Below are 26610 nucleotides of genomic sequence, written 5' to 3' on the forward strand. Positions count from 1 at the left end.
ATGGGACTTAGTGCCCCAGCAGACGAGCTAGAAGCTCTCTCCACATCACTGCTCCTCTCTTCTAATCATAGACAACCCCCTTTTTTTCCTCTAAAGCCTTTCAGTCATTCAGATGTACTCCTAGAGCTTCCCACCAACCTAATATGCCCTCCAGTGGGCAAAATTATCAGAAGGAAACTGAAGGTGTATTTTTGGTTGTTGTCCAGTGGTTTCTCTGAGTTTCATCACTCCACCAGCAGTAAGTGTGTATATATATATCTCCCCTGTGAGGTCCTCCCTGGTGAGGATCTTCCCATTGCACCAAACTTGTGATACCATTGCACCAAGCTTGATCTTTGTCCATTCCCAGGTCTGGGTAAGAGCAAGGATATGTCAGAAGCCCACTTCTGCCTGCTGCTATTTTTTTTAATGCAAATTCTTTCAAAATGCAGTCTTTCAGGTTTTACTTCCTCTTCTACCTGTTGCAAAATCACTTCTTCTGAGATCTGGCTGTGTTACACCAGTGATTTTCGTTACAGAATTTCATGTCCTTTTGAGCCCTTGAATTACGAGTCGAATTCTTCTTTTCATGCACTTGAATTATTCTCTTTCTGCAGCACTCCAATATGGATTTTCTTTGGCTCCCATCCCATTCGGCCTTGAAGCACCCTCCCAACACATATCAATCATAAATAAAGTTGACAAGGAAAACAAGAACCCCCCAGGCAGCTCTTCGTTCCCAGCAGTTGTGTGTGATTATAAAACGATTTAAGATGCTGGAGCACCTCTCCTATGGAGACAGGCTCAGAGAGTTGGGGCTGTTCAGCCTGGAGAAGAGAAGGCTCCAGGGAGACCTTCCAGCAGCCTTGCAGTACCTAAAGGGGCTCCAAGAAAGCTGGAGAGGGGCTTTGGACAAAGGTGTGTAGTGACAGGACAAGGGGCAATGGATTTAAACTGGAAGAGGGGAGATTTCGATCAGATCAAAGGAAGAAATCTTTTACAATGAGGGTGGTGAGGCACTGGTACAGGTTGCCCAGAGAAGTTGTGGCTGCCCCATCCCTGGAAGTGTTCAAGATCAGGTTGGATAAAGCTTTGAGCATCCAGATGTAGTGGAAGGTGTCCCTTCCTGTGGCAGGGAGGTTGGACCTAGATGGTCTTGAAGATCTGTTCCAACCCAAACCATTCTGTGATTCCATGATTCTACGGTGCCCTTAGCATCATGCAAACTTTGGGGCAGAACTGAGCCCCAGACTGGCATGGTCCGATGCTGAGTGACACCCACCTGTGTCCTTGGCCACCCCCAAGACCCACATCCCATCATGTGGCTCCACGCTCAGCCATGGCCTTTTCCCAGAAGAGGCTGGAGAAGGAGCAAGCTATTCCTGCTTTCTGCTGTGGTGACTGTAATTTAAACACAGAGGCATTTTTATTTATTTGACTCCCAACCTCTCCCAGAGAGGTTTGCAGCCAGCCAATCAATTTGGCTGATTAGAGCTAATGGATTTGACTTGACGTAAGCGATTATTTCCGTAGCTGATTCCTGAAAGTGAACGGGCGGCCGTGCTTCAGGATTTATAAATATAACTATATATTTCACTGCAGGAGACACTAAGCAATTTATTTTTTTTTTCTCATTCTGCAGCTTCTAACTGCATCCAGGTCTGTCTGGCATCTGCAGAGCAGCAACGAGCCTCCTGACGCTGCAAAACCTCACCGAGCAGCTTTGCCCGTGTCTCTTCTTACAAAAAAAAAATTAAGAAGACGGGTCGTGCGTGACCGAGCGTTTTCATGCGAGATGAGCCCGTTGCAGATGAAGGAGGCTCAGACAAAGGTTCAAAATCACTTCATGGATGTACAAATCCCAGTACCCTGATGGGTGTGAGGTGCTGTGCAAACCCCCGGCGTGAAGGCACTGCTGGGTGCAGAGCTGGGACACCCCTTAGCTCCGAAATGGCAGCTCTCACAATGGGTTCCTACAGGTTTGCATCCACCAGGAGCACACCTCCTCGTTATACTACAGGTAATTAATTGCTCTAATGGCTCTTAGTGCAGCAAACTCTGAAAGAGCAACGCGGATGCAATTCCGAATGTTTTCAGCAGGAAGCACCCGAGCACGTGTGGAGCTTCTGTGGGCATCAGATCTCAGCTCAAGATGGGGTCTACACCCTCATAAATTGCTGTGGTGGCTTTGAAATAGATGAAATTACAGAAAGGATTTAAAAATCAGCACATCCTTGAGGTTCAACAGCCGGCAAGCTTCGTCCCGTTGCAACCTTTTGATGGCACATCTTCCTCGCACACGTTGGGTCACCATCATACAGTGATGCTCTTAGAATCATAGAGTCATAGAATCACAGAATGGTTTGGGTTGGAAGGGACCTCAAAGATCACCCAGTTCCAACCCCCCTGCCATGGGCAGGGACACCTTCCACTACACCAGGTTGCCCAAAGCCTCATCCAACCTGGCCTTGAACACTTCCAGGGATGGGGCAGCCACAACCTCCCTGGGCAATCTGTTCCAGTACCTCACCACCCTCAATGGTTCTTCCTCAAAACTCTTCCAGTTTTCCTTCTCACTGGTCCCATGTATTTTTCTTTGATGACCACAGTCCATTGGCTGCAAAAAGCTCTGTTTGCCATCATCCTGTGGGGAAAGCAGCGTGCACGGAAATGCAGGGCTGGGGTCCGACTGCAGCAGCTCTGGAACGACTCTCTCACCTTTGGTGCATGGATGAGCTGATGGTTTCATCTCCTGAGAAGGGGAAACACAGTGCAGCAAGAGCCACATGCCTTTAAAATACTGGTTTTAATGGTAAAAATCAGCCTCAATAGAGATGAGCAAATATATTGTTGTCCCTGCCCACAGCAGGGATTTGGATTAGATGATCTTTAAGATCCCTTCCAACCCAAACCGTTCTATGATTCTAGGATTCTATCATGGGTGTGGAGGAGCACACATCATGAAATACATGGTCCATTGAGGCCCCAGAAAACTACGGCTTGATCCCAACCTGGGAGACAATGAAGAGTTTCCTGGATCTTTATTTATAATCACCCCTTTTAATAACACTGGATGTAATAGCAGCCACGATACAATCCCTACGGACAAAGCAATGCCTGTGTATGGACACCTTTAGTTGTAATGTAATTTTTTTTTTTCTTCCAAGGGCACAAGGTCCTGCACGTGGGTTGGGACAATCCCAAGCACAAGCACAGACTGGGCAGAGAATGGATGGAGAGCAGCCCTGAGGAGAAGGGCTTTGGGATGTTGGGTGATGAGAAGCTCACCATGAGCCGGCACCGTGCACTGGCAGCCACGAAAGCCAACCGTGTCCTGGGCTGCACCCAGAGCAGCGTGGGCAGCAGGGTGAGGGAGGGGATTCTGCCCCTCTGCTCTGCTCTCATGAGACCCCCCTGCAGTGCTGCCTTCAGCTCTGGGGTCCCCAACACAAGAACGACATGGAGCTGCTGGAGCGGGTCCAGAGGAGGTCAGGGAGATGATGCGAGGGCTGGAGCACCTCTGCTCTGGAGACAGGCTGGGAGAGTTGGGGCTGTTCAGCCTGGAGAAGAGAAGGCTCCGGGGAGACCTTCCAGCACCTTCCAGTGCCTAAAGGGGCTACAGGAAAGCTGGAGAGGGGCTTTGGACAAGGGCGGGTAGTGACAGGACACGGGGCAATGGCTTTGAACTGAAAGAGGGGAGATTTAGATTAGATCTAAGGAAGAAATTCTTCCCTCTGAGGGTGCTGAGGCACTGGCACAGGTTGCCCAGAGAAGCTGTGGCTGCCCCATCCCTGGAAGTGTTCAAGGCCAGTTTGGATGAGGCTTTGAGCAACCTGGTGCAGTGGAGGGTGTCCCTGCCCATGGCAGGGGGGTTGGAACTGGATGGTCTTTGAGGTCTCTTCCAACCCAAACCATTCTACAAATCTATGGTTCCACCATCCCTATCAGTAAAGGCTCCAACCCCATCTGTAAATCCCATTTCTGCAATTTAGCTACAGGTAAGAACGAAATTAAGCAAATCAAGACAAAGACAAACAAAAAAAAAAACCAACCAACAAACTCAAGGCCCAAGACTTGCTAAGGGGATGCAAAGCGTTGGATTAAAGAAACAATCCCGGCGGGAGCAATCCTGCTTTTCACTGCACTCCCGGCAGCTGCGGTCGCTGCCCGCTGGGAATCATTTTTCTCTTGTTGTAAATCAGTATTTGAGCGTGCGGATTTCGGAGGCACCGGGATGGCTGGTTTTATTGGAGCGATATTCCCAGAGGAAAGGCTGGCAGCGCAGCCGTGCTCACAAAGCCCTGCTGGCTCCAACTTCGGGATCTTCTTTATGGGGTCAGACCAGAGGGTGGATGCAATTAGGCTGCAAATGGACTCGATTGGGTTTGGAGAATGAAGATAATAAAGAGGAAGATGAAGGCAGAGAGGAAGGGATGGAGGGATTGGGAGATGGAGAGATGGAGGGATGGAAGGATGGAGAGATTGAGGGATGGAGAGATGGGGAGATTGAGGGATGGAGAGATGGAGAAATGGAGTAACAGAAGGATGAAGGAATGAAGTTGGAGGGATGAAGGGTTGGAGGGTTGGAGATGGATAGATGGAGGGATGGAGAGATGGAGAGATGGGGAGATTGAGGGATGGACAGATGGAGAGATGGAGAAATGCAGGTACAGAAGGATGAAGGAGTGAAGAGTTGGAGGGATGAAGGGTTGGAGGGTTGGAGGGATGGAGGGATGGAGAAATGGAGAGATGGAGCTACAGAAGGATGAAGGAATGAAGAATTGGAGGGATGAAGGGATGGAGGGATGGAGAGAGGGAGATGGGGAGATTGAGGGATGGAGAGATGGAGGTACAGAAGGATGAAGGAATGAAGAGTTGGAGGGATGAAGGGTTGGAGGGTCGGAGGGATGGAGAGATGGAGGGATGGAAGGATGGAAAGATGGAGAGATGGGGAGACTGAGGGAAAGATGGAGAGATGGAGAAATGGAGGTACAGAAGGATGAAGGAATGAAGAGTTGGAGGGATGAAGGGTTGGAGGGATGGAGAGATGGAGGGATGGAAGGATGGAAAGATGGAGAGATGGGGAGACTGAGGGAAAGATGGAGAGATGGAGAAATGGAGGTACAGAAGGATGAAGGAATGAAGAGTTGGAGGGATGAAGGGTTGGAGGGATGGAGAGATGGAGGGATGGAAGGATGGAAAGATGGAGAGATGGAAGGATGGAGGGGTGGATGGATGGAAGGATGTAAAGATGGAGGGATAGAAGGATGGAGTGAAGAAAGTCAGAGGGGAGCAGGTGGAGGCAAGGCTGGAAAGGAGGGTGGGGAGTGGCGTATGGGGTGGGATTTGGAATTCTGATTCCACCCGGGGAATAAGAGTGAAGAGGCGGCCATCAGCCGGCCTCGCAGCAGCAAACCTTGGTTTGGTTTTGCAGCGGGCAGCCTGCAGCGAACCGTGAGGAAATCACACCGTTTGTGTGAGCGCACGGCCGTGCACACGCGTGTGCGTTCGGCTGCATCCGTAAAAACCCCGCAGGGAGGGGGAAGGGGTTCAGCCGACGGGCAATGCCACGGATCGCTGAAGATCCACGTGTGTGTTTGTACATGCGTGCTTGCACGTGTGTACACGTCTGCACGTGCAAATATCTGCACGTGTGTCCATCTGTGTGCAAGTACGGGTGTGCACGAGTCCGTGTGCATCCGAGGACACACCCGTGTGCAGGGGGGTGCGTGCGTGTGCGCACACACAGGATGTGTTTGTGCGTGCACACGTGTGTCTCTGTGTACGCACGGGTATGTTGCACACGTGCGTGTGCTGGTGCACATACGAATGCGTCAAAGCGCCTGCCTGTGTTCCTGTCTGCGTGTGCAAGCGCGTGTGCGTGCAAACGTGCATGCACATGCGTGTCTGTGAGTGCATGTGCGAACATATTAGCGTGCGTGTGTGTGCACGTGTGTGTGCAGGTGATTGTCCATGCATGAAGGCACGCAGCTCTGCGTGCATGTGTGTGCACGGACATGTGCACGTGTGTGCTTGCGTGCATACATTTGTGTGCACGTATGTACCCACGTTTGTGCACGGGTGTGTGCATATCCGTGCATATGACTGTGTGATTGTCCGTGTGTCTGCACGTGTGCACATGTGTGTGCGTGCGGGTGGGAGTGTTCATGTGTGTGCATATGTGCGTGCTTGTGTGTGCACGTTTGTGGCCATGGGTGATTGAACATACGTGTATGCATGTATGTACATGCGCACACGCGTGCAGGTGTGTGCATAGGTGTGTCTGCATGCAGATGCGTGCAAATGCACGTGCATGGATGCGTGTACACGTGTTTGTGTATGCATGTGTGCATGGGCAGTGTGCGCACACGTGAGTGCAAGTGTGAGCACGACTCTGTGTGCCTCCTTGTCCACTTGTGTGTGTTCACGTGTCTGCACGTGTTTGTATTTACATCTCTCTGCACATCTGCACGTATGTATCTGTGTGCTTGCACGTGTGCATGCGTGTGGGAGCATATTTGCACACGCACATATGTGTGTGCATCCATGTGTCTGCATGACTGCGTGTGCATATCTGTGCGCAGCTGTGTGTGTGCACGCGTGTGCACATATCTGAGTGCACGCACGTGTGAGCGCAAGTTTGTGCATGCGTGTTCGTGTGTGTGAACACGTCTGTGCGCAAACGTGTGTGCACGCACGTGTGGCGTGTGCACCTGTGCGCACGTGCACACATCTGTGTGCACGCAGATGTGTCTTGTATGTGTTTGTGCATATGCACGTGCGTGCAGGTGCAGGCACGCACACACGTATGTGAACGCGCACGCACACGCGTGTGCGCGCACGTGTGTCTGCTCACATACGTCTTTGCATGCGTGTTACATACGTGCAGGTATCTGTGCGACCACGTGCACGCGTGTTTGTGCAAGCGCGTGGGCAGAACCACGTGCACGTCGAGCGAGCGTGTGTGTCTGCGCGTGTGCGTGCGTGCACACACGTGTTCGCACGTGCCGGCGTGCACGCGTGCGCTCGCGCGCGCTTTTGTACGGGCACGCGCGCGTGCACGTACCCGTGCGCGTGTCAGCACTCGCGCGCGCGCGCGTGAACGCGCGCGCGGGCGTCTCTTGCGCGCGCTGGCGCCCGCGCGCGCGGTTCCGCACCGCCGCACGCGCAGGCGCAAGGGCGCGCCTTCCACGGGCGCGCGCAGGTGTGTGCGCGTGACGGGGGCGCGCTTCGCGCGCGCGCGTGTGCGCGCGCGTGCAGCTGCGCGCGGACATACACCCACGCGCGCGCCCCCCACCCCCCGACAAGCCCCGCCCCCCTCGCGAGGCCACGCCCCCTCCCGCCCCGGCGGGGGAGGGGGGGGCGGGGCTGAGCGGGTCCCTGCGCGCGGCGGCGGCGGGCGCGGGCGCGGGGCCGGTGCGCTCCTTGCGCGGGGCCGCCATGGCGTGGCCCTGCATCACCCGCGCTTGCTGCATCGCTCGCTTCTGGAACCAGCTGGACAAGGCGGACATCGCCGTCCCCCTCGTCTTCACCAAATACTCGGAGGCCACCGAACATCCCAGCGCCCCCGCGCCGCCCCCGCGCCCCGCTGCCCCCATCGAGACCCAGCCCGGCGCCGAGGCAGCGGCGGCGGCGGGGGGCGGCGGGGCCGGGGGGGAGCCGGCTCCCGGTCCTACCCGACCCGGCCCGGCCCCTCACTCTTCCCCCCCGGCCGATTCGGTGATGCGACACGACTACAAGCCCTGGAAGGTGCAGCGGCCGGAGCCCAGCTGCAAGCCCAAGAGCGAGTACCAGCCCTCGGATACGCCCTTCGAGAAGGAGACGCAGTACCAGAAGGATTTCCGTGCCTGGCCCATCCCCAAGCGGGGGGACCATCCCTGGATCCCCAAACCGGGACCTTCCCCCGTCCTCGCCCTGGACCGCGGTTCCCCGGAGAAACCAGCTCAGGAGAAGCGGCGGAAGGTGTTCCCCGGTGCCGAGAAGAAGGAGGAAGACCCCGAGGTGGAGGATGAGCATCCCAAAGCGGTGCGGGCCGGAGATGGGAGAGAAAAAGGTCGGAAGAAGGCGGAGGAGGCGGGCGGGCAGCCGCCGGACGCGGGCAGGGGCAGGGCGGCCGCCGATGCTCTCAACAGGCAGATCAAGGAGGAGGTGGCGGCGGGGGTCAGCTCGTCGTACAGGTAAGACAACACCCCCCCGCCCCCAATATCCCGACCCCCGACCCACCGGCTCCTCGCCAGCGCTTCTGCGCTCCCGTCTTGCCCATCCCCGGGAGGGACATCCCATCCCACCCTGGGAGGTGGGTGAATGCGGCTTTCAAGGGGGTTTGCTGGTCTTGTGCCCGTGGGGGGGGGCGGTGGTCCCTAAAATTTCCCACCTCTCTGGGTGTCGGTTGATGGGGTGTGGGTAGGTGCTGTGCAGGTAGTGAATCCACGGGTCCTTTTTGCCGGGTGGGTTCGGAGTAGGTTCGGGTGTCCCTTCTCCCCCCTCCCCATCCCAAAATTCATAGACACCCATCCCTGGCTTGACTTTCACCGGGGAGAATTTTGGGTCGCCTGCCTGGGATGCTCAAGTCGCCGCCGGTCCTTTCTAAGCGCATCCCTGAGAGCCCAGAAACCCACCCGCGGTGCCCCAAACCAGCAGCCCCACCGCATCGCTGCATCCCGAGGGTCCCACGCACGGATGGTGGGGAACGGGGGGGGGTCCCACGCACTGGAAGGTCCCACGTGGTAGCATCTCCCAGACAAAGCGTCCCGAGAACGCGGTGGGATGCGGGTGACGCGCATCCTTAGGCCGCTTGGGTGGGGCAGCCTTTGGATGCTGCCATGTTTAACGCAGCACGGCGAGGGGTGGCACATCCCCCTGTGTCCCCCCCCCCATCATCCTCCCACCCCGGGTTCAAAAGAGGTGCCCTTATTTCACCCCGGGAAGAGATTCCATTTGGGATTCGGAGGGTGAAAGTCCATTGCGGCGAGATGCTGCGGTTATTTCTCCCGGAGCAAAGGGGGTTGGATGTGTTGGGAATGCAAAACAGAAAGTGGTGGGGTGGCTGCTGCCCTGCACGTACATTTGCAGGGAGGGTTTGCCTGCGGTTGTGTTTTCCAGAGCTTTCTTTGGCTTGAGCCCACCACCACCGAGGCCGGGGTGGAGGTGGCAGAGAGAGCAAAGCTGGTGAGGTTTATCGTGACAAAAGTGTAGTTGCAGCCTTTTTGCTTCTCCCCCCGCGCCCGTGTGAGCGCCGAGGTGTTTATGCCATCCCGAAAATGATTGGTTTTCTTCCCAAGGGAGATTTAGAGGTGACGCCCTGCCATCAAACATCAAACTTCGTTTAAAATAACGCCGGGTTTTGACTCCTCCGTGGCACGGCGGACCTGGCAATCGCCTTCTTTCCCATGTCCCCAGGTGGGAAACGGTTCAAGCAGTGAGATTTTGGGGTTTGCTGTGGTTCGGTGTCATCCTTCTGGCTGGGGGATGCGAGTGATGCTGCGGGCTCAGGTGCATCCAGGTGTGATGGCGGTGGTCAGCTGACATGTGAGAAAATGGCCAGAGATTTTTTAGAGGGTGTGGGGAAAGGGTTTTCCAGAAGTGACACAATCCTTTAATGTGTTTTGGCTCAGCTTTTTGTCTGGTCATCTTCCAAGGTCCTGCCTTGTGTCAGTGATGGCAGGACTAAAGCAGAAAGCTGTCCTAGAGCTGCAGAGCTGTTGTGTTCCCCTCTTGCACTGGTGCAAAGGATAATTAGGTTTATTGACTTGGATATTTAAACACAGATCGCTCACCCTCCCATCCCTCCACGTACCATCCCTCCTTTCTGCTCCAGCAGAGTCATTTGGCCACCGTTGCAGCAGGGCGGGCTGGACTGGGTTTCCTCCCTAGGCAAAGGGGTTAAATCAGCTCAGGTGTTGAACCCAAGAGAAACTTGAAGGCTTCAGCCCTCCTTGTGTTGCTCCTCATCTTTCAGGACACCCTTAGGGCTTCTCTTTCCCCCAGGAATCCTTCTCTGCTCTCCCACTTCCACATTTTTATTTTCCTTGCTTCGTATTACAAGAGAAGTGTTTGCTCTGACACTCAGCCCTGGAACATAAGCGCCTCTTCATTAATGCATAAGTGATGTTGTGGCTAATTGTTCTCATTTTCTGTTCAAATCAGACGTCTTTTAAGTGTTGTTTATTGTTTGGGTTCTTTTTAAAAGCCATATTCTCCAAATCCCTGTTACTATCAAGAACCTTGCTGCTCACAGGAGTCCCTACTGGGTGGTTTTCAAACATCTCCAAGGATGGAGACTCCACAGCCTATATGGGCAACCTTCTGGGCCACCCAGCAGCCAGAATTATCTCCCAGTGACCTTTTGCCAGCGAGGAGCAAGGATGGCTCACGTGGGGCTTGTTCTCCATGGCCTTTGCTCTGGTTGTGCCGTGGGTGAAGGCTCCCCAGCAGCAGAGAGCAAGGGCAGATTTCCTTACCGTCCTCTGCCACCGCAGCAGATCAGCGTAATGTGATGCTCCAAGGCTGGGAAACAATTCCTCAGTGAAACCAAAGAGCTCTCTGGTAATAGTTTTTAAATTCCCTCTGTCTCCTTCAGTATTATTTACAGGTGAGGGAACAGATGATGGGATAGAGTAAGCAACTAGCCCAAGGTCATCAGGGAAGTCCATGCTGAAGGGAAGAATTCTCTTTTCTAACATCTTTACACCAAGACAAATTAATATTGTAGAGACCTGTGACCTCCTCCCAGGTCTGCCCAGACATATGGAGCAGAGGTGATGCCCAACAGTGGTGGCCAGGGAAGATGGAGGCTACTCCATCCAAGGAATGGATGATTGATGCAGGATCAGTCTGGAGAAGAGAAGGCTGACAAGGGGCAATGGCTTTAACCTGAAAGGGGAGATTTAGATTGGATCTAAGGAAGAAATTCTTCCCTCTGAAGGTGGTGAGGCACTGGCAGAGGTTGCCCAGAGAGGTTGTGGCTGCCCCATCCCTGGCAGTGTTCAACGCCAGGTTGGATGAGGCTTTGGGCAATGTGGTGTAGTGGAAGGTGTCCCTGCCCATGGCAGGGGGGTTGGAACTAGATGATCTTTAAGGTCCCTTCCAACCCAAACCATTCTATGATTCCATGATTTGTTTGTGTTAGCGTTTGAGCCCAAAAGCCTTCAGCAAGACCAGACCAGCTATGGCAGAACTGCATGTCTGCAAGAGACTGCCTGTGCCCCAGAGACCCTACAGAGTCAATAGGATTTATTTATATCCACATCATCTATTTATATTATTCATAGTATTTACATTTTTACATGTTTATTAAATAGTCATTTATATGTAGGATTCATTTATTTATTTGTGCCCAAATAAATGCCCTTGGCAAAGCAAAGGAAATGATGGGAGGGCGTCGCTGGTCTCTGAAAGTTAATTGACTCCCAGGACCACGTCTGGCTTGAAGCCATCGATAGCAAGTAGGTTTGAAGGTGATCAAGTCGTGCATGATGGCAGGACTTCTTTTCCAACCTAAATGGTTCTATGATTCTATGATGTGCTTGCCAGTTAGTGCCCTCTGACTATTCCTTTCTGACTGTGGGGAAACTGAGGCAGAGGTGCTGAGTGACCTACCTGAGCCCACACAGTGCATCAGGGCTGGGGTCAGGGTGCAGCTCCAGGACGTTGTTCTCCTGTTTGCTGTTGTTCTTCTGGGGACGAGGTGCTGGAAGTCACCGCTGTGACTGGGTGTGACACAGGTTTCAGCACCGAGGTGCTTCTTGCCTCAGTTTCCCTCCCCACAGCATGTTCTGCCCAAGGAGCTCTACAGGGGCAGGTTGCATCTCCCTTCACCCCCCACTTCTCTGCAAACCTCCTTTTCATGGTGGCCTCTGGACCTTGAGGGACAAAGTAAGGAGCAAGGGCTTCCTTCAATGAGTAGGAATACAAGGTCTATGTGGCCGACCTGACTTCTAGGTAGGAGTCAGGACTCAGCCTGGGGGAGCTTTTCAGCTGTTGCTGCTGGATGGAGCCCTTTCTTGATCGATTTTCTGGTGTCCTGTAGGAGCATCTGGTGGCATCATTGAGGGTTTTATCTGTATTGGTCCCTGGTGACCTCAGTACTCAAGTGCTTGGGAGGGAATTTCGCCCCCCTGAACTCCTGGAAGGGATGGGCAGAGCTCTTCTCTCTGCTGTACCGAAGGATGGAGGGGGCTGGAGTTGACCCTGGGGGTCATGGGACCAGAGAGAGTAGAAAAAATGCAAGAAGGAATGTATCTTTTCCATTTTTGTTTGAAAATGATGGAAAAATTTTAGAATTAGGAGTTTCCTGGGTGGTTTTTTTTCCCCCTTCTTCTTTGTCTTGCGTTCTTCTCCTTTTGTTACCTTTCTCCCCTGAATTAAAAAAAAAAGGGAAAGGGGAAATTTTACCCCCTCTGCAGAGTGTCAAAACGAGTAGTAAGGAGATGAATTTTCCCCAGAGAAGGAATATTGCAAAATCTAGGTTCTTCACCTAAAGAGATTTTTTTTTTTTTTTTCACCAGAGCAATTATTTTTCTTTTTTTTTCCACCACCAATTTGCTTTCCTATCAGAGGAAACAAAACAAGAAAGGCTTCAATGGAAAATTTGGGACTGCCTCTAGTATTAATGAACCTCCTGTTGCCACTGTTATTGTCATTCATCTCAAGCCCTGGAGGTACTAAGGATGTGGAGCAAACGAGAATTTGTAGTAGCTATAGAGATGAATGAGTCAGCGCTGGAGACTTGCTCTGTGTTTTTCTGAGATACAGAGGAGCTACTTTAGGGAGGGATGTCCATGGAGAAGGGCTGGAGCGAGCTACACGAGGACAGAGAATTCATACTCTGTCCTTATAGTTGTGGAAATGTGTGGCTGGAAGGATGTCCCATGATCATCTGGGCCACATCTCATTTCTGGGGAAGAGGATGGTACATCTAGACCACACTAGGTTGAGTTCATCTAACCTAATCTTGAAAACCTCCAGTGGAGGACATGTCCCATCTTGGTGAAACACTGAGTAACACTGCTCGTGCTGTCAGGTGTGCCAAACTTGGTGGGAATTTTTCCATTGCCTTCTGAAATTTCATATCAAATCCATAGGCTGGATCTCTACTAGTAAATTAAACAGTCCCAGGAGATGTTCCTGGGCATGGGGACATGATCATCTACATTCTTGAGTTGTTGAAACAGTCCTTAGCCCCCTTCCCAGGCTGGGTTTGGGTGTGGATATGAGTCAAGAACAGATCCCAACAAGCAGCTTGGGTGCAACCACCTGGGTTTGGGGGTTAAGGGCATGTAATAGTGTGAGTGTGGGCTGTCCCAGACTTCAGTGTCAGAGAACATTCCTGAGCAGATTTAATTTCCCGGTGTTGTGTCAATTACAAACTCCCAGTTTGGATGAGAGTGCCGTTAAAAGTAACCCATGTGCCGTGATGTGCCCCCAAATCCTAGGCTGCATCCAGAGCAGCGTGGGCAGCAGGGCGAGGGAGGGGATTCTGCCCCTCTGCTCTGCTCTCCTGAGACCCCCCTGCAGTGCTGCGTTCAGCTCTGGGGTCCCTAACACAAGAAGGACATGGAGCTGCTGGAGCAGGTCCAGAGGAGGCCACGGAGATGATGCGAGGGCTGGAGCACCTCTGCTCTGGAGACAGGCTGGGAGAGTTGGGGCTGTTCAGCCTGGAGAAGAGAAGGCTCCGGGGAGACCTTCCAGCACCTCCCAGTACCTAAAGGGGCTACAGGAAAGCTGGAGAGGGGCTTTGGACAAGGGCGTGTAGTGACAGGACATGGGGCAATGGCTTTAAACTGAAAGAGGGGAGATTTCGATGGGATCTGAGGAAGAAATTCTTCACTCTGAGGGTGGTGAAGCGCTGGAACAGGTTGCCCAGCAAAGCTGTGGATATCCCATCCCTGGAAGTGTTCAAGGCCAGGTTGGACGAGGCTTTCAGCAACCTGGTCTACAGAAGGTGTCTCTGTCTGTGGCAGGGAGGTTGGAACTAGATGATCTTGAACATCCCTTCCAACCCAAACCCTTCTATGATTCTATGATACAGGCAAATGGGTCCAGTTTTGCTCTCAGCTGGAAAGGAAGGGTCAGGATGTTTTCTTCCATCCAGAAAAGGCTGTTCAGAGATGTTTGGCAGCTTTGGCTAAGGCTGAGCTCTGGCTCAGCAGTTACTTGATACGTACCTTTAACAGCAGGAGGAGACATGACATCTGCTGATACCACAAGGACCAGTCGTATGAGCACACAATAACCATGCGTGAAGGAAGCTCTTGTGTTTGGTAAAACACGAAGAGGTTGGAGGTGAGTGTTGCAGACAGGCAGCTGTCCTGCCACGGTCTACGTCTTGATCTCCTCTGGGTATAGTCCACCAACTGAGAAAAGCTCTTGATAGCATCTTGAAGATACTCAGTCTCATTTCCAGACTGAGTGAGTCAATGGACAGGTTACAGTTTGCAGTTGTGATGGCACTGGGTTACTTGTGCTTTTCTCTGATCTGGAGGTCACTGCTCTGTGTCTCCAAGCACCGTATCCACGTTGTTTGGCTCTGTAGCTAGCAAGTCAAAGTTTTTTGGTCTCCTCTTTACTCCCTGTATCAACCGTTTCTCTCCAGCCCTTCCTAGATGAAATCATGGTTTCTTAAACACAGATGCAGACTGTTGTCCTTTGGAGACGAGGTCCTCATCTCTACTGAGACTCCCATGCCATGTTTGTTGGCATCATAGATGCATTAGAAATCCCTCACTTAACCTTTTGATAACCAGGACCTGCGCGTTGTTCTCCTGCTCCTGGAGTTCTTGGAGCTCCCATCCCAGGACAAAAAATTCTGGTGATTAGTACCGAGCCTAAAATTTAGCGCTAATAATTTTCATCTCATTTTGAACGTGGCACTCAAGGTCAATCCCTTTCTTCCTCTGTGATGTCCCGATCCTCCTCCGTATTGGTGCTGCCTACAACGTTGTGACGTTAGGAGGTCTCATCAGTGTTGCCCTACTTTTTTGTGCCAAAGTCAACCTTAAAAATGTTAAACACTGCTAACCTCCTTCCAGGCTGCAGCTCCGCCTTCCGATGCTCAGCATTGTCATTTCCCTTGCCCAATTTTTCCCGTTCTGCTGATGTTCGTGTTCACTGGCTTAATTAATAATTTCCCACGTGGCCCTGTATCAAATGCTTTACTGAAACTAGATAGATTTTCACATTTCTTTTGTCTGCTAAGTCAGTTATGGTGTCAAAGGACGTGTCAAACATCTCCTCTCCCGTTTGCTGCCCTGTCTGTTTTGACCACCAGCCCAGAGATGTTGTGGCTGCCCCATCCCTGGAAGTGTTCAAGGTCAGGTTGGATGAGGCTTTGAGCAACCTGATGTAGCAGAAGGTGTCCCTGCCTGTGGTAGGGGGCTTGGAACTAGATGATCTTTGAGGTCCCTTCCAACTCAAACCATTCTATGATTCTCCTGGATGCAGGAGCAGATGCTGTAGAGCAGTCCCCCACTTTCACTTGGCAACTTCAAGCTACCGCTGTAGCACAAACAATAAATAAAAAGAAGAGGAGAGATCAGCTAATTTAGACATCAGGACTTTCCCTGTCCTCCCTTTGCCAAATAAATCACGAACAGCCATTGTAAATTTGTCTTCTCTCACATTTAGAGCGTGACCTTTGCTTTTCCTGTCTGCTACCAGCTGAACAAACCTTCACTTTCTGAGTACTTCTGCACTCTGTCCTATATCAATCTTGCTTTTCTCTGCTCTTAACTGAACATATTCGTAGCACTAAGGCTGGTATCTTCAAATAAACCTCGCTGCACCAAGGTGAGAGCATGGATGCTCTCCAGTAGCATGACCATCAGCACCAGCTGGGAGAGGAAAGGCATTTTAGGAACGTTTTATAGGATAAAAATTTTATTTCTCTTGATTTATAACTCAGCACTCTGGATATCCTTCCAATGTCCTTTATATATATTTTTTAATATATATATGTATGCGTATGTATATAGACACATGCACATACCCAATGCAATCTGTTCCCCAACACAAGAAGGACACAGAGCTGTTGGAGCGGGTCCAGAGGAGGCCATGAAGATGATCTGAGGGCTGGAGCACCTCTGCTCTGGAGACAGGCTGAGAGAGTTGGGGCTGTTCAGCCTGGAGAAGAGAAGGCTCCGGGGTGATCTTATAGCAGCTTTCCAGTACCTAAAGGGGCTACAGGAAAGCTGGAGAGGGACTTTGGACAAGGGTGTGTGGTGACAGGAAAGGGGCAATGGCTTTAAACTGGAAGAGGGGAGATTTCGATTAGATCTAGGGAAGAAATTCTTCCTTCTGAGGGTGGTGAGGCACTGGCACAGGTTGCCCAGAGAAGCTGTGGCTGCCCCATCCCTGGCAGTGTTCAAGGCCAGGTTGGATGAGGCTTTGAGCAACCTGGTGTAGTGGAGGATTTCCCTGCCCATGGCAGGGGGGTTGGAACTAGATGATCTTTGAGGTCCCTTCCAACCCAAACCATTCTATGATTCTATGATTGCTTTTTTAAAATTTTTTTTCCTTTTCCAGTATCCCAAAGAACATCTACACAATTAAAGAAGATGGTGATACTTCAGCCATTTACACTCTTCAGGGCAAATCACACAGTAAAGCTTCTTAAAAACATTTTATTGCTTATATTTCCAAAATAAGATTAATTCATGATATAATCACTCTGAATTTTGCAATCACTTTTGTTACTGACCTTACCTTCCTCTGAAGGAACTGAACTTACAATCAAAGACTGAAATAGATGCAAATGAAATCAATGCTGAGCTCATCTTTTGTTCCTTCGTTCCTTTCCAACACTCTCCGACTTTGTTACTGGTTTAACCTCCAACTCATCTCCCCTCCCCCAGTCCAACGGTGGGGGTGTTATGTAGTGAACACATTTTGCTTTCTATTAATAATTCTTTTTGCTCCAACGATGCCTTCACCTGAAGGGACCCTGCAGCACGTTGCAAGCACGGTGTGCATACACGAGAGATTCCTGCTTTGGAGACCCAGCTACAAGCTGTGCTGTTGAGACTTCAAAACGGCGTGTTTTGGTGCTGGAAGGCTGCTTTTTTTATATATTTTTTTTAGATTTTTTTTTTTTTAATTTTATTTTTGGAGAAACTGTAATTCAGTTTTGCAAAGGAGAATGCGTTTGAGGGATGTTCTCAGGTTGATGGTTGATCTGAAACGGTGTGTTGCCCAAACCTGGAAAGAAGGGAGCTGGTTCCAGCAGGAACAATCACTCCAGCCCCTGTAACACAAGCAGAATTACCTAGGGATGAGGGTATGGCCCTTGGGGCAGCTGCCCCTGTCCGTGAGGATGCCAGCTGCACAAAAAGACACCTTGAAGAGGGGAATTTAACCAGTGGTCTTAGGCGAGCAGCTTGTTTCAGAAAGCACTTTACACCACTGGGCAGTGGAGCCAGGAAACAAATATTCCAGCTGGGATGTGCGGCTGGGGATGCCGTGGCGTGGTCCAAAACACGCAGGTGACGAGCAGCGTGCGCCATGCGGGGATGGGCTGGCATCAGGGTGCAGCCCGAGGACCTCGGCGTCCCCATCCATCTCCATCTGCAGGGATTCACCGTAGTCCTTCCAGGCTGCGATTCGGGAGCACAAAACAATATCCCTGGCAGGGATTTTTTGTTATCATTTTGTTATCACGGAAGCATCTCCCGGCTTGTCCTTGCTACCAGCAGATATTTAAAACCTTGCTGTTTGGCTAGTGCCTGGTTGCTTAACACCAGCCTTGACGTTCATCTGGTTTTAACTCTAAAAATACCACCGCAGAGCTCAGAACGGACCATTTTGGCATCGGATGCTCCATCTCCGCTGTACGGGCAAGGAAATCCAGGTCATTGCGAGCCGTGGGCCAGCTCCCGGCAGCCCGGCATCCATCCGTAGGACTCCCACTGACTGCAGTCAGCTTTCTCCTGCGTGGCAACATCCTCCCCATGTCAATTAGCTCTCGCACGGTGGTTTTTTCACCCATCCTTCTGGGGAAGTGGCCAGAGATTTCTCACTTCGCAAGGTCGCTGGTGCCCTGCTGATGTTGCTTGACCGCTGCTTTTCGTGTTCTTTAGAAGGGTTGAAGGTGACGTGGGGCCGTGCAGGTGCTTTGCTGCTTGTCTAGCTCAGAAATGGGTGAAAAGAAAATAAATAAAGGTGGTGTTTAAAGAAAAACAGTGGTCTTCTGGAGTGGAGCTATATGTTAATTGCAAAGGGCAAGGTTATTCTGCTCGTAGAAATCAATAGGGCTATTCCCAAGAGTGCCAGTGTTGGCACTGGGGTCTTAACTTAGCCCAAAACCCAGATTGGATATTCTTTCTCTCCCCAAGGCCCTGCAGGACCATTGTGTCCTCTCCCAGGATTAACTCTCTCCTGTAGGGATTAGAAGCTCATGCCCCGGTGTTGATATCTCAGATTTCCTTCTCCATGCTCATCCCAATCTTGCTCCCCTTGCACAAGGTATGAACAATAGTCGTTCTTGTGGGACTCGTGTGCGTAAGGGCCCCGCTGTCAATGAAATGCTGCTTATGGGCCATTAATTACTAGGTGAATTATCTGAGATTTTCCTCCACTTTGTCCTTTTTCTCCTGATTCTTTCCCATTAAATTGGCTACGGAAGGTATTGTGGCCACGTGAGTGGAGAAGAAGATGCGCAGAGAGCTCATCTCCCAAAGAAGGGGATCCAAAGTATTTCTTTCAAAGCAAAGAGGAGCAGACATCTTAGAAAGCATGCATTTATGGGGAGCTGGATGGTCGAGTTTTCCAGAAATCCAGTTAGACCAGCTAAAATCTTGACTTTGGGAAGCCCAGGGCAGTAGGTTGCAGTGAGAAAACCTCTGTTTTGTGTCTAGGTGCTGGGTGAGTGGCAAGAGGAGAGGTTATCCAGATGCAGGAGGAAGAAATCCTTCAGGATCAGCCCTGATTGCTGAGCTTCAGGCTTCCTCCCACATTTCCCTTTGCTTTTCGCCTTGAAGGAGGCGGCGCGTCTGCTCTTGAGTAGGCAGCTTTGCCTAGAAGAAATGAGTCCATCATGCTCAGATGGACTGGAAACACAGGCAAGGACCTGAACCCTGACTGGTCCCATTCCCAGATTTGGGCAGCAATGGGGCTGATGGGTGGTTTATTGGCTCAGACATTCAAGCAGAAGCTGAAGGTGCCCTCAGGGTGCCATTTTGCTGCCTTTCCCCTCTCAAATTCACTTTGACTGTGGAGCTCCATCAACCTGAGCCCCAGTTGGAGGTCAAAAGGATGCTCAGCATCTTGCAAATTCTTTTGCAGCCTGAGCCATGCTTTACTACCAGTACAACAGATCAAACTTTCTATCGGTGGAGTTACTAAAACTAAGTGAGGAATTAGATGGAGAGGTCTGATTTTTTTCCACCTGTTTGCTGGATTTGTGAAGGTCGGCATGTTGGGTTGCAGATCAGAACTTTGAGCATGCTTTGTGATTTCATTATTCAGATGTAAAATGGATGTGCAGAAGGTCTTTTGAGGCCCCCAACGTCAGAAGGACATGGAGCTGTTGGAGTGGGTCCAGAGGAGGGCCACAAAGATGATGCGAGGGCTGGAGCACCTCTGCTATGGAGACAGGCTGGGAGAGTTGGGATTACTCAGCCTGGAGAAGAGAAGGCTCCGGGGAGACCTTCCAGCACCTTCCAGTACCTAAAGGGGCTACAAGAAAGCTGGAGAGGGGCTTTGGACAAGGGCGTGTAGTGACAAGACACGGGGCAATGGCTTTAAACTGAAAGAGGGGAGATTTCAATGAGATGTAAGGAAGACATTTTTTACAATGAGGATAGTGAGGCACTGGAAGAGGTTTCCCAAAGAAGTTGTGGCTGCCCCATCCCTGGAAGTGTCCAAGGCCAGGCTGGATGAGGTTTTGAGCAACCTGGTGTAGCGGAAGGTGTCCCTGTCCATGGCAGGGGGGTTGGAACTAGATGATCATTAAGATCCTTTCCAACCCAAACCATTCAATGATTCTATAAGATCTGAGATAGGGGAAGAAGGGGAAGATCAGAGGTTGCAAGTGCCAGATCCTGTGAAGGTATGGAAAGCCCTGGGTTGAGTTTGCATGGGACTGATGTGCCATGGCTGGGTGACAGCCTCCCATCGGGTACCCCATTCATCGAGGCGATGAATGTGCTGGTCTCAGCCGAGCAGCAGAGCTTGTCATGGTGTCAGCCAGTAGCTATGGCAACTCGGAGAGCAGATTCCCGGAGAGGGATGTGTTGGCAAGCAGCCCAGCGAAGGGAGGACACAGGGAGAACCACGTGTTCTCTCCGGGGAGCTGAGATGGGCTTCGGCAGCATCATCATGCAGAGAGCCGGGGAGATGCTGTCGTTGAAAGTTGCGGTGCTTTTCCCTCCATCGGTGGGTTAAAAACCTCTGGCAGCGTTGGACGCAGTGCTGCAGCACTGCAGGGGTGTTGGAGCAAAGCTCCCTTAGGATGCTCTACGAGGAGAGGTGATTTCATTGTGTCTCATGGAAATGGTCCCACGACTCTGGATAATCCATGAGGCTGGAGGGGTGTGCTGCGTTCAGCTGGTCTGATTTCTGGGAGGACATGGAACCGTCATTGACTGGCTGTAGCACCTCTAGAAAGCTGGCCAGCCTTCAGAGGAGGTGCAAAGGTCCATCGCTCGATCCTGCCCGAGATCATGGGCTGAATTGGATGGTTTTTGGAGGTCCTCCCCAGCCCTGCTTGCCATGATTCCCCTTCTTCCTTGTTTTGGGGCTGCTAATTAATGTGCCAGTCCCTGTCCACAAAGGACAAAGAGCCTCCTCTTTTATGACCACTTGTGATTTGTCTTTCACTCACCGCCCTGAGGGCTGGAAACCCTCAGAAAACACGGGCACGTCTGTTGGCTTAGAAGATGTGTTCCTGATTGGACTTTTGCTGGTACCTCTAGTCACTTCTGAAACCTTGGTAGGTTGCACTTCTGGTTGGGTTTTGCAAAGCCTAGCTCCTGGAGTTAAGTGGTTATGGGAGGCCCTCAGGTTCAGTGCAGACCAAGGGTCTGGCAGCGTGGTGCGATGTGCGGAGCTGATGGTGGACAACTGGGAGATATTGCTTTAAACTCAACGTGCCATTGCTGTGAGTTGCAGCCAGGTGCATCTGTCCACAGAATCATAGAATCGTTTAGGTTGGAAAAGACCTTGGAGATCGTTGAGTCCAACTGCCAACTCAACACTGCTGAGTCCACCACCAAACCATGTCCCCAGGCACTCCATCCACAGGTCCCATAAATTCCTCCAGGGATGGTGACTCAACCACCCTCCCAGTCAGCCTGCTCCAATGCCTGACAACCCCCTCAGTGAAGAAATTCCTCCCAATATCCAATCCAAACCTCCCTTCCTATCTCAATGTTTGGTCTTCCAGTGGCTCTTCAGGCATGTCAGATAGTCCTTCAGCAGTGACATACACATCACCATCTTTTTCACACCCTGTTAGGGAGGAGGGATGCTCCCAGAAGTTAATGCTGGGATCTCGAAACCAGAGTTTTGACCATTTCACACTGATGTTTGAAATGGAAATTGAGTGGAAAGTCAAACTGGATGATGTATAAAATCAGAAGGGAGTGAGGACGTGGTGCTTTCACATGAGACTTTTGACGTGATGTAAAATAGAGAGAAACAGAGGCTTGTATTCTTACTACTGCATGGAAAGGACAAGGACGTCTGAAGGTGGTATGGTGCTCTGATGTCAGGAGGAGCTATAATGCTGATAAACATAAAGGATGGATTTTATTTTAGGGTCTCAAAATGCTTGCAAACGATTCTGATTTAACGTGGTCCCCGTTCTGGATTTCAGTAGCCACCATGTTCCAGCCCATATGAATATTGCTCGGTGCAAGACCAGAGTCTACTGGTAGTGTCCAGCTTTGGGGCTATGCTGTTCGTTGGAAGCTGTGTGGATGTGTTATGTGGAAGGTGAAATGAGAGGAATCACTGTGCTTCCCAGTTGTTGTGCACGCTCCATCCCTCTGCTGCATCGGCAGATGTGGAGACATCCCTTGGGAAGCTGCAGAGGTGCTGCAGATATGTTCAGAGCTCTGCAGGGACAGATGAACATGCCTCAGTGCACCACAGGGCAGTAGCAGAGCTGTTGTGCTGCAACTGCATGGCTTGAAGCATGCCCAGGTGATGCTAGAATCATAGAACCATAAAATGGTTTGGGGTGGAAAGGACTTTAAAGATCATCCAGTTCCAATCCCCCTGCCATGGGCAGGGACATCTTCCACTACACCAGGTTGCTCAAAGCCTCATCCAACCTGGCCTTGAACACTGCCAGGGATGGGGCACCCACAGCTTCTCTGGGCAACCTGTGCCAGTGCCTCACCACCCTCAGAGGGAAGAATTTCTTCCTTACATCTCATCGAAATCTCCCCTCTTTCAGTTTAAAGCCATTGCCCCGTGTCCGGTCACTACATGCCCTTGTCCAAAGCCCCTCTCCAGCTTTCTTGTAGGCCCTTTAGGTACTGGAAGGTGCTGAAAGGTCTCCCCGGAGCCTTCTCTTCTCCAGGCTGAGCAGCCCCAACTCACTCAGCCTGTCTTCATAGGAGAGGTGCTCCAGCCCTCAGATCACCATTGTAGCCCTCCTCTGGGCCCACATGTCCATGTCCTTCTGATGTTGGAGACCCCAGAGCTGAACACAGTACTCCAGGTACTCATATACTCATGATATTGTAGCAAATCAGTATGTAATGTTCAGTGTGAGACCATACGGAAGAAGATATTTATTTACAAAATACACAAATAAGTTGGTTTTTCCCCTTTTTTCATAGATTTCGTTCATTTACACTCACCTCGCACTCACAGGTACCAAGATGTCCATGTTCAAGTGGCCTGGCCAATATCACTGATGGGCAGCACGTAGGCTAAGGGGCACCAGCTTTTGAGTCCTCATTTAACCTCTTGGGTTTTTCTTGGCTGGTGACTACAGACTCATTTTTGGACAGATGCTTTATATCATTTAGGTGTTACTGATCTCAGCATCATCCTCCGTAGCCCATTGATAGAACTCTTTGGAGGTCTAGAGACATCTCCAAAGAGCTTGATCCAAACCTTATTGGAGTCAGTGAAAAAAACACCCTATACTCAGCTTGGAGCATGGATCCGTTTCTGCATGAACATCACCATTTCTGGTAGCGATATGAGTCACTTCTGTTAGAGGAGAGGCCACTACCCGAGCGTTCACACACCATTCAAGGAGTCCCAATCACACCATCCAGGACTTTAACTGCTGGGACTGGGGTCCCTTTGCAACAGCTGGCTCCAGGGAGCTGATGGATGCCCCTTCCGACTCCTTGCTCACACACCCCCTCACTCTCCGGTGCTTCCTTTTCCTTCCAACTCAACCCTAGGTTTCCCATAGCAGAGTTTCGGACTTAAAATCTTAAAAAAAAAAAAATTTATTCCGTTGATACAGCTCGAAAAACAACTCGAGCTGGCTTCCTCCAGAGAGGGACTCCAGACAACGAAATCCCTGGACAATTATGCCCTTACCACCTATGCACCTGTTTTTCTCCCATTCTTCGCCCATTCTTTACCCATTCTTCACTTACCCCTTTGGTCCAATGATGGTTTCTAGTCTGGGGTCTTCTAACACTTTATTGGATTATTTCCCTTGTCTCCAGGCAGACCATTAACTGTTCTTGTCTTGGCAAGTTGCAACTTCTGCCGACGGTTGTAGCCTCCTTATCTTCTGGTTCGCACTTCTTGCGCACCTGCTTGTTGGTAGGACATGGGCAACTGAAGAAGTCCTAGACTTAGGATAAACCCTCCTTAGCAACAGCCCCAAATCAGTGTGTTGTCAACACTATTCTCACACTAATTCCAAAACACATCAGAGTCCCCGCTACTAAGAAGAAAATTAACTCTGTCCATGCCAAAAGCATACCTAGGAGAAAGTTCACAGCTTGTGGCCTAAGGCTCCAGCAAATCTTGCTACTAATGCTGAGCAAGGGCTTCCATTTGAGCTAGAAAATGACTGCTACAACGCTTAGCTCCAGCATCACACGGACCCAGCGTTGCTGGATCGGAGAAGGGCTGAGGTGTGCTCAAGCTCACAGCAGAGTGGAGAGAAGGAGCTGCTTCATCCCTTCTGTATGGGTTGGGATGCAACCTGCCTTAAGTATCCCACAGGCAATTTAAATTTACAACAGTTTCCTCCCGTAGTTGTAACTGGTACCTTATTGCAGCTACGAGATTTTTAAGGGCAGAAAGGGACATTAGGACCATCCCGTCTGAGTGCCTGTACAGCGCCATATTTCATCCGTGTAATCTTGTGCCGGGTCCTTCACTTGTGTTTAGCTGGATGGTTTTGCATGCTGGAATTGGAATTCAAAGAAATCTTGGCATGTTGGAGAAACAGCTTGAAATAAATAAGCAGCAGTTGGGGAGAGGTGAGGGCAGGGTGTGACATGGAGGTAGGAGTTGTCAGTGGTACCGGTGCAGATGGAGCAGCTGGTGCAGGGAATCACAAATCATAGATTTCATAGATTTTCTAGGTTGGAAAAGACCTTAGAGATCATCCAGTCCAGCCATCCCTGATCTCCCATTAAACCATATCCCTAAGCAGTTCATCCACCCTTTTCTTAACACATCCAGGGATGGGGACTCAACCACCTCCCTGGGCAGCCTGTTCCAGTGGCTGACAACCCTTTCAGAGAAGAATTCAGGTGTCAGTCATGTTATTGCATTGAAAAAAAAAAAAAAAAAGAATCAGCCAACAAAACCACTCAAAAAAATTGAAAAAAAGACTTTTGGTCAAGTAATGTACTGAGATGAGATGTGTGTAGGGGTGTTTGACGTGTAAGATGTGACATCCTTTCACATTAGCAAAGCCTCGAGTAAACTCTTTTATTCAGGTTTTGGCTTTATACTTCAGCTTAGCTGTGGACCCGGGAAGGTCCTGAGGACATGCATTACAGAGGTCAGGAGTGCAGAAGACATGGTCATTGCAGAAAACTGACAAGTTTTGAATGGTTTTGCATAGAGAACAGAGTGCCACAGAGAAGTGGATAATTGTCTTTGCATATATGAGATAAAACGGTCCATTGGGATGCTCGAACCCGCTGTGGCCATAGTCAAGAGGAGCAAGACTTGGATGTTGAAAGTTAAAAACGTTCTAAGTGCTTTGCTGGAGCAAGTCCGAGGGATATTGTGCATCTCTGGAGATGCCAGCAGGATATCTCCGCAGTCCTGCTCTTTGAAAGCCAGAAAAAAAATAAGTCATTACCATTCATTCCCCACATTGATTTTCTGTCTGCAGTGACCTTGGTGCTGCTCGCTTTTCTTTATGCTCCCCAGGGCACAGGTTGGATGAAGCAATTATAGTTTTAATAAAAGGTGCCTGGCTGTATGCGTGATGACATTTGATTCATATTATCTTGATGGCTTGTGCTGATCCTCAATCATTACCCTGCTACCCTCTCTGCTCCCTGCCATGCTCCTGGTCCTTTATCCCATGTTGGCCTCCGACTGTTGGATCTTATGCCATATTGGACCTTGTGTGTCCTTGCAACCAAGACCCAATAACCCGTTAGTGGGCTCGAAGCCTGCTGACATGCATGCACAGCTGGTGATTTGAAGTCAAAGGCATCATTCCTCAATGGCAGAGGTTAATACGGGACCGCTGACCTGGCTCTGCTCGTCGGAAAAGCATCGCATGGGGAGGGCTTGCACGGACGCCAGAGCAGGCTCCATGTGGATAGCATGGCCAGCGGATTGAGGGAGGGGATTCTGCCCCTCTGCTCTGCTCTCATGAGACCCCCCTGCAGTGCTGCCTTCAGCTCTGGGGTCCCCAACACAAGAAGGACACGGAGCTGCTGGAGCCGGTCCAGAGGAGGCCACAAAGATGATCCGAGGGCTGGAGCACCTCTGCTATGGAGACAGGCTGAAAGAGTTGGGATTACTCAGCCTGGAGAAGAGAAGGCTCCAGGGAGACCTTCCAGCAGCCTTCCAGTACCTAAAGGGCCTACAAGAAAGCTGGAGAGGGGCTTTGGACAAGGGCGTGTAGTGACAGGACATGGGGCAATGGCTTTAAACTGAAAGAGGGGAGATTTCGATGAGATGTAAGGAAGAAGTTGTGGATGCCCCATCCCTGGAAGTGTTCAGGGCCAGGTTGGATGAGGCTTTGAGCAACCTGGTGTAGTGGAAGGTGTCCCTGCCCATGGCAGGGGAGTTGGAACGAGATGGTCTTTGAGGTCCTTTCCAACCCAAACAATTCTATGATTCTATGATTCTGCCTTTAAGATCCCATCCAACCCAAAGCGTTGTATGATTCTGTGATATTGCAGAGATCGATGGAAAAAGCTTTAGCATTCAGGGCAGGGTCAGGATTTGATCTGACAGAGCAGAGGGAGCATCGAGTGAAGCCAAGAATCGCCCCTTTTAACTGCTTTAGCTTTGCTCTCAGCAGAGAAAACACCGTGACAGCCTCGAGGCATTCGTTTTCCCTGCCCTCCTTTGGCCTGATTTTTCTCTTGGTTGGAACGTTAGTTATTTTTTGTAATGTGAGATTTAATTATTACTTAATATAAACATTTTATGAACTGTTAGGTGGGGTGAATTATTTATGGGAGGGGAAGGAGGGCTTTTTCTGAGCCTTTCTGCTCTGTCAGTTGCAATAAA

General features: G+C 50.7%; 1 protein-coding gene across 1 annotated transcript in view; it reads left to right on the forward strand.

Annotated features, from left to right (window-relative positions):
- Window positions 1-7419: 7419 nt before the first annotated feature.
- MAP6 (microtubule associated protein 6) overlaps window positions 7420-26610 on the forward strand; it is a 38048-nt gene continuing 18857 nt past the window's right edge. Inside the window, exon 1 of the mRNA XM_086615062.1 lies at window positions 7420-8156. Coding sequence (XP_086471188.1) covers window positions 7420-8156 — 737 coding nt within the window. The remainder of the gene's footprint in view (window positions 8157-26610) is intronic.

This window comes from Tauraco erythrolophus, chromosome 1, assembly GCF_009769465.1.
Source record: "Tauraco erythrolophus isolate bTauEry1 chromosome 1, bTauEry1.pri, whole genome shotgun sequence".
NCBI classification, from domain to species: Eukaryota; Metazoa; Chordata; class Aves; order Musophagiformes; family Musophagidae; genus Tauraco; species Tauraco erythrolophus.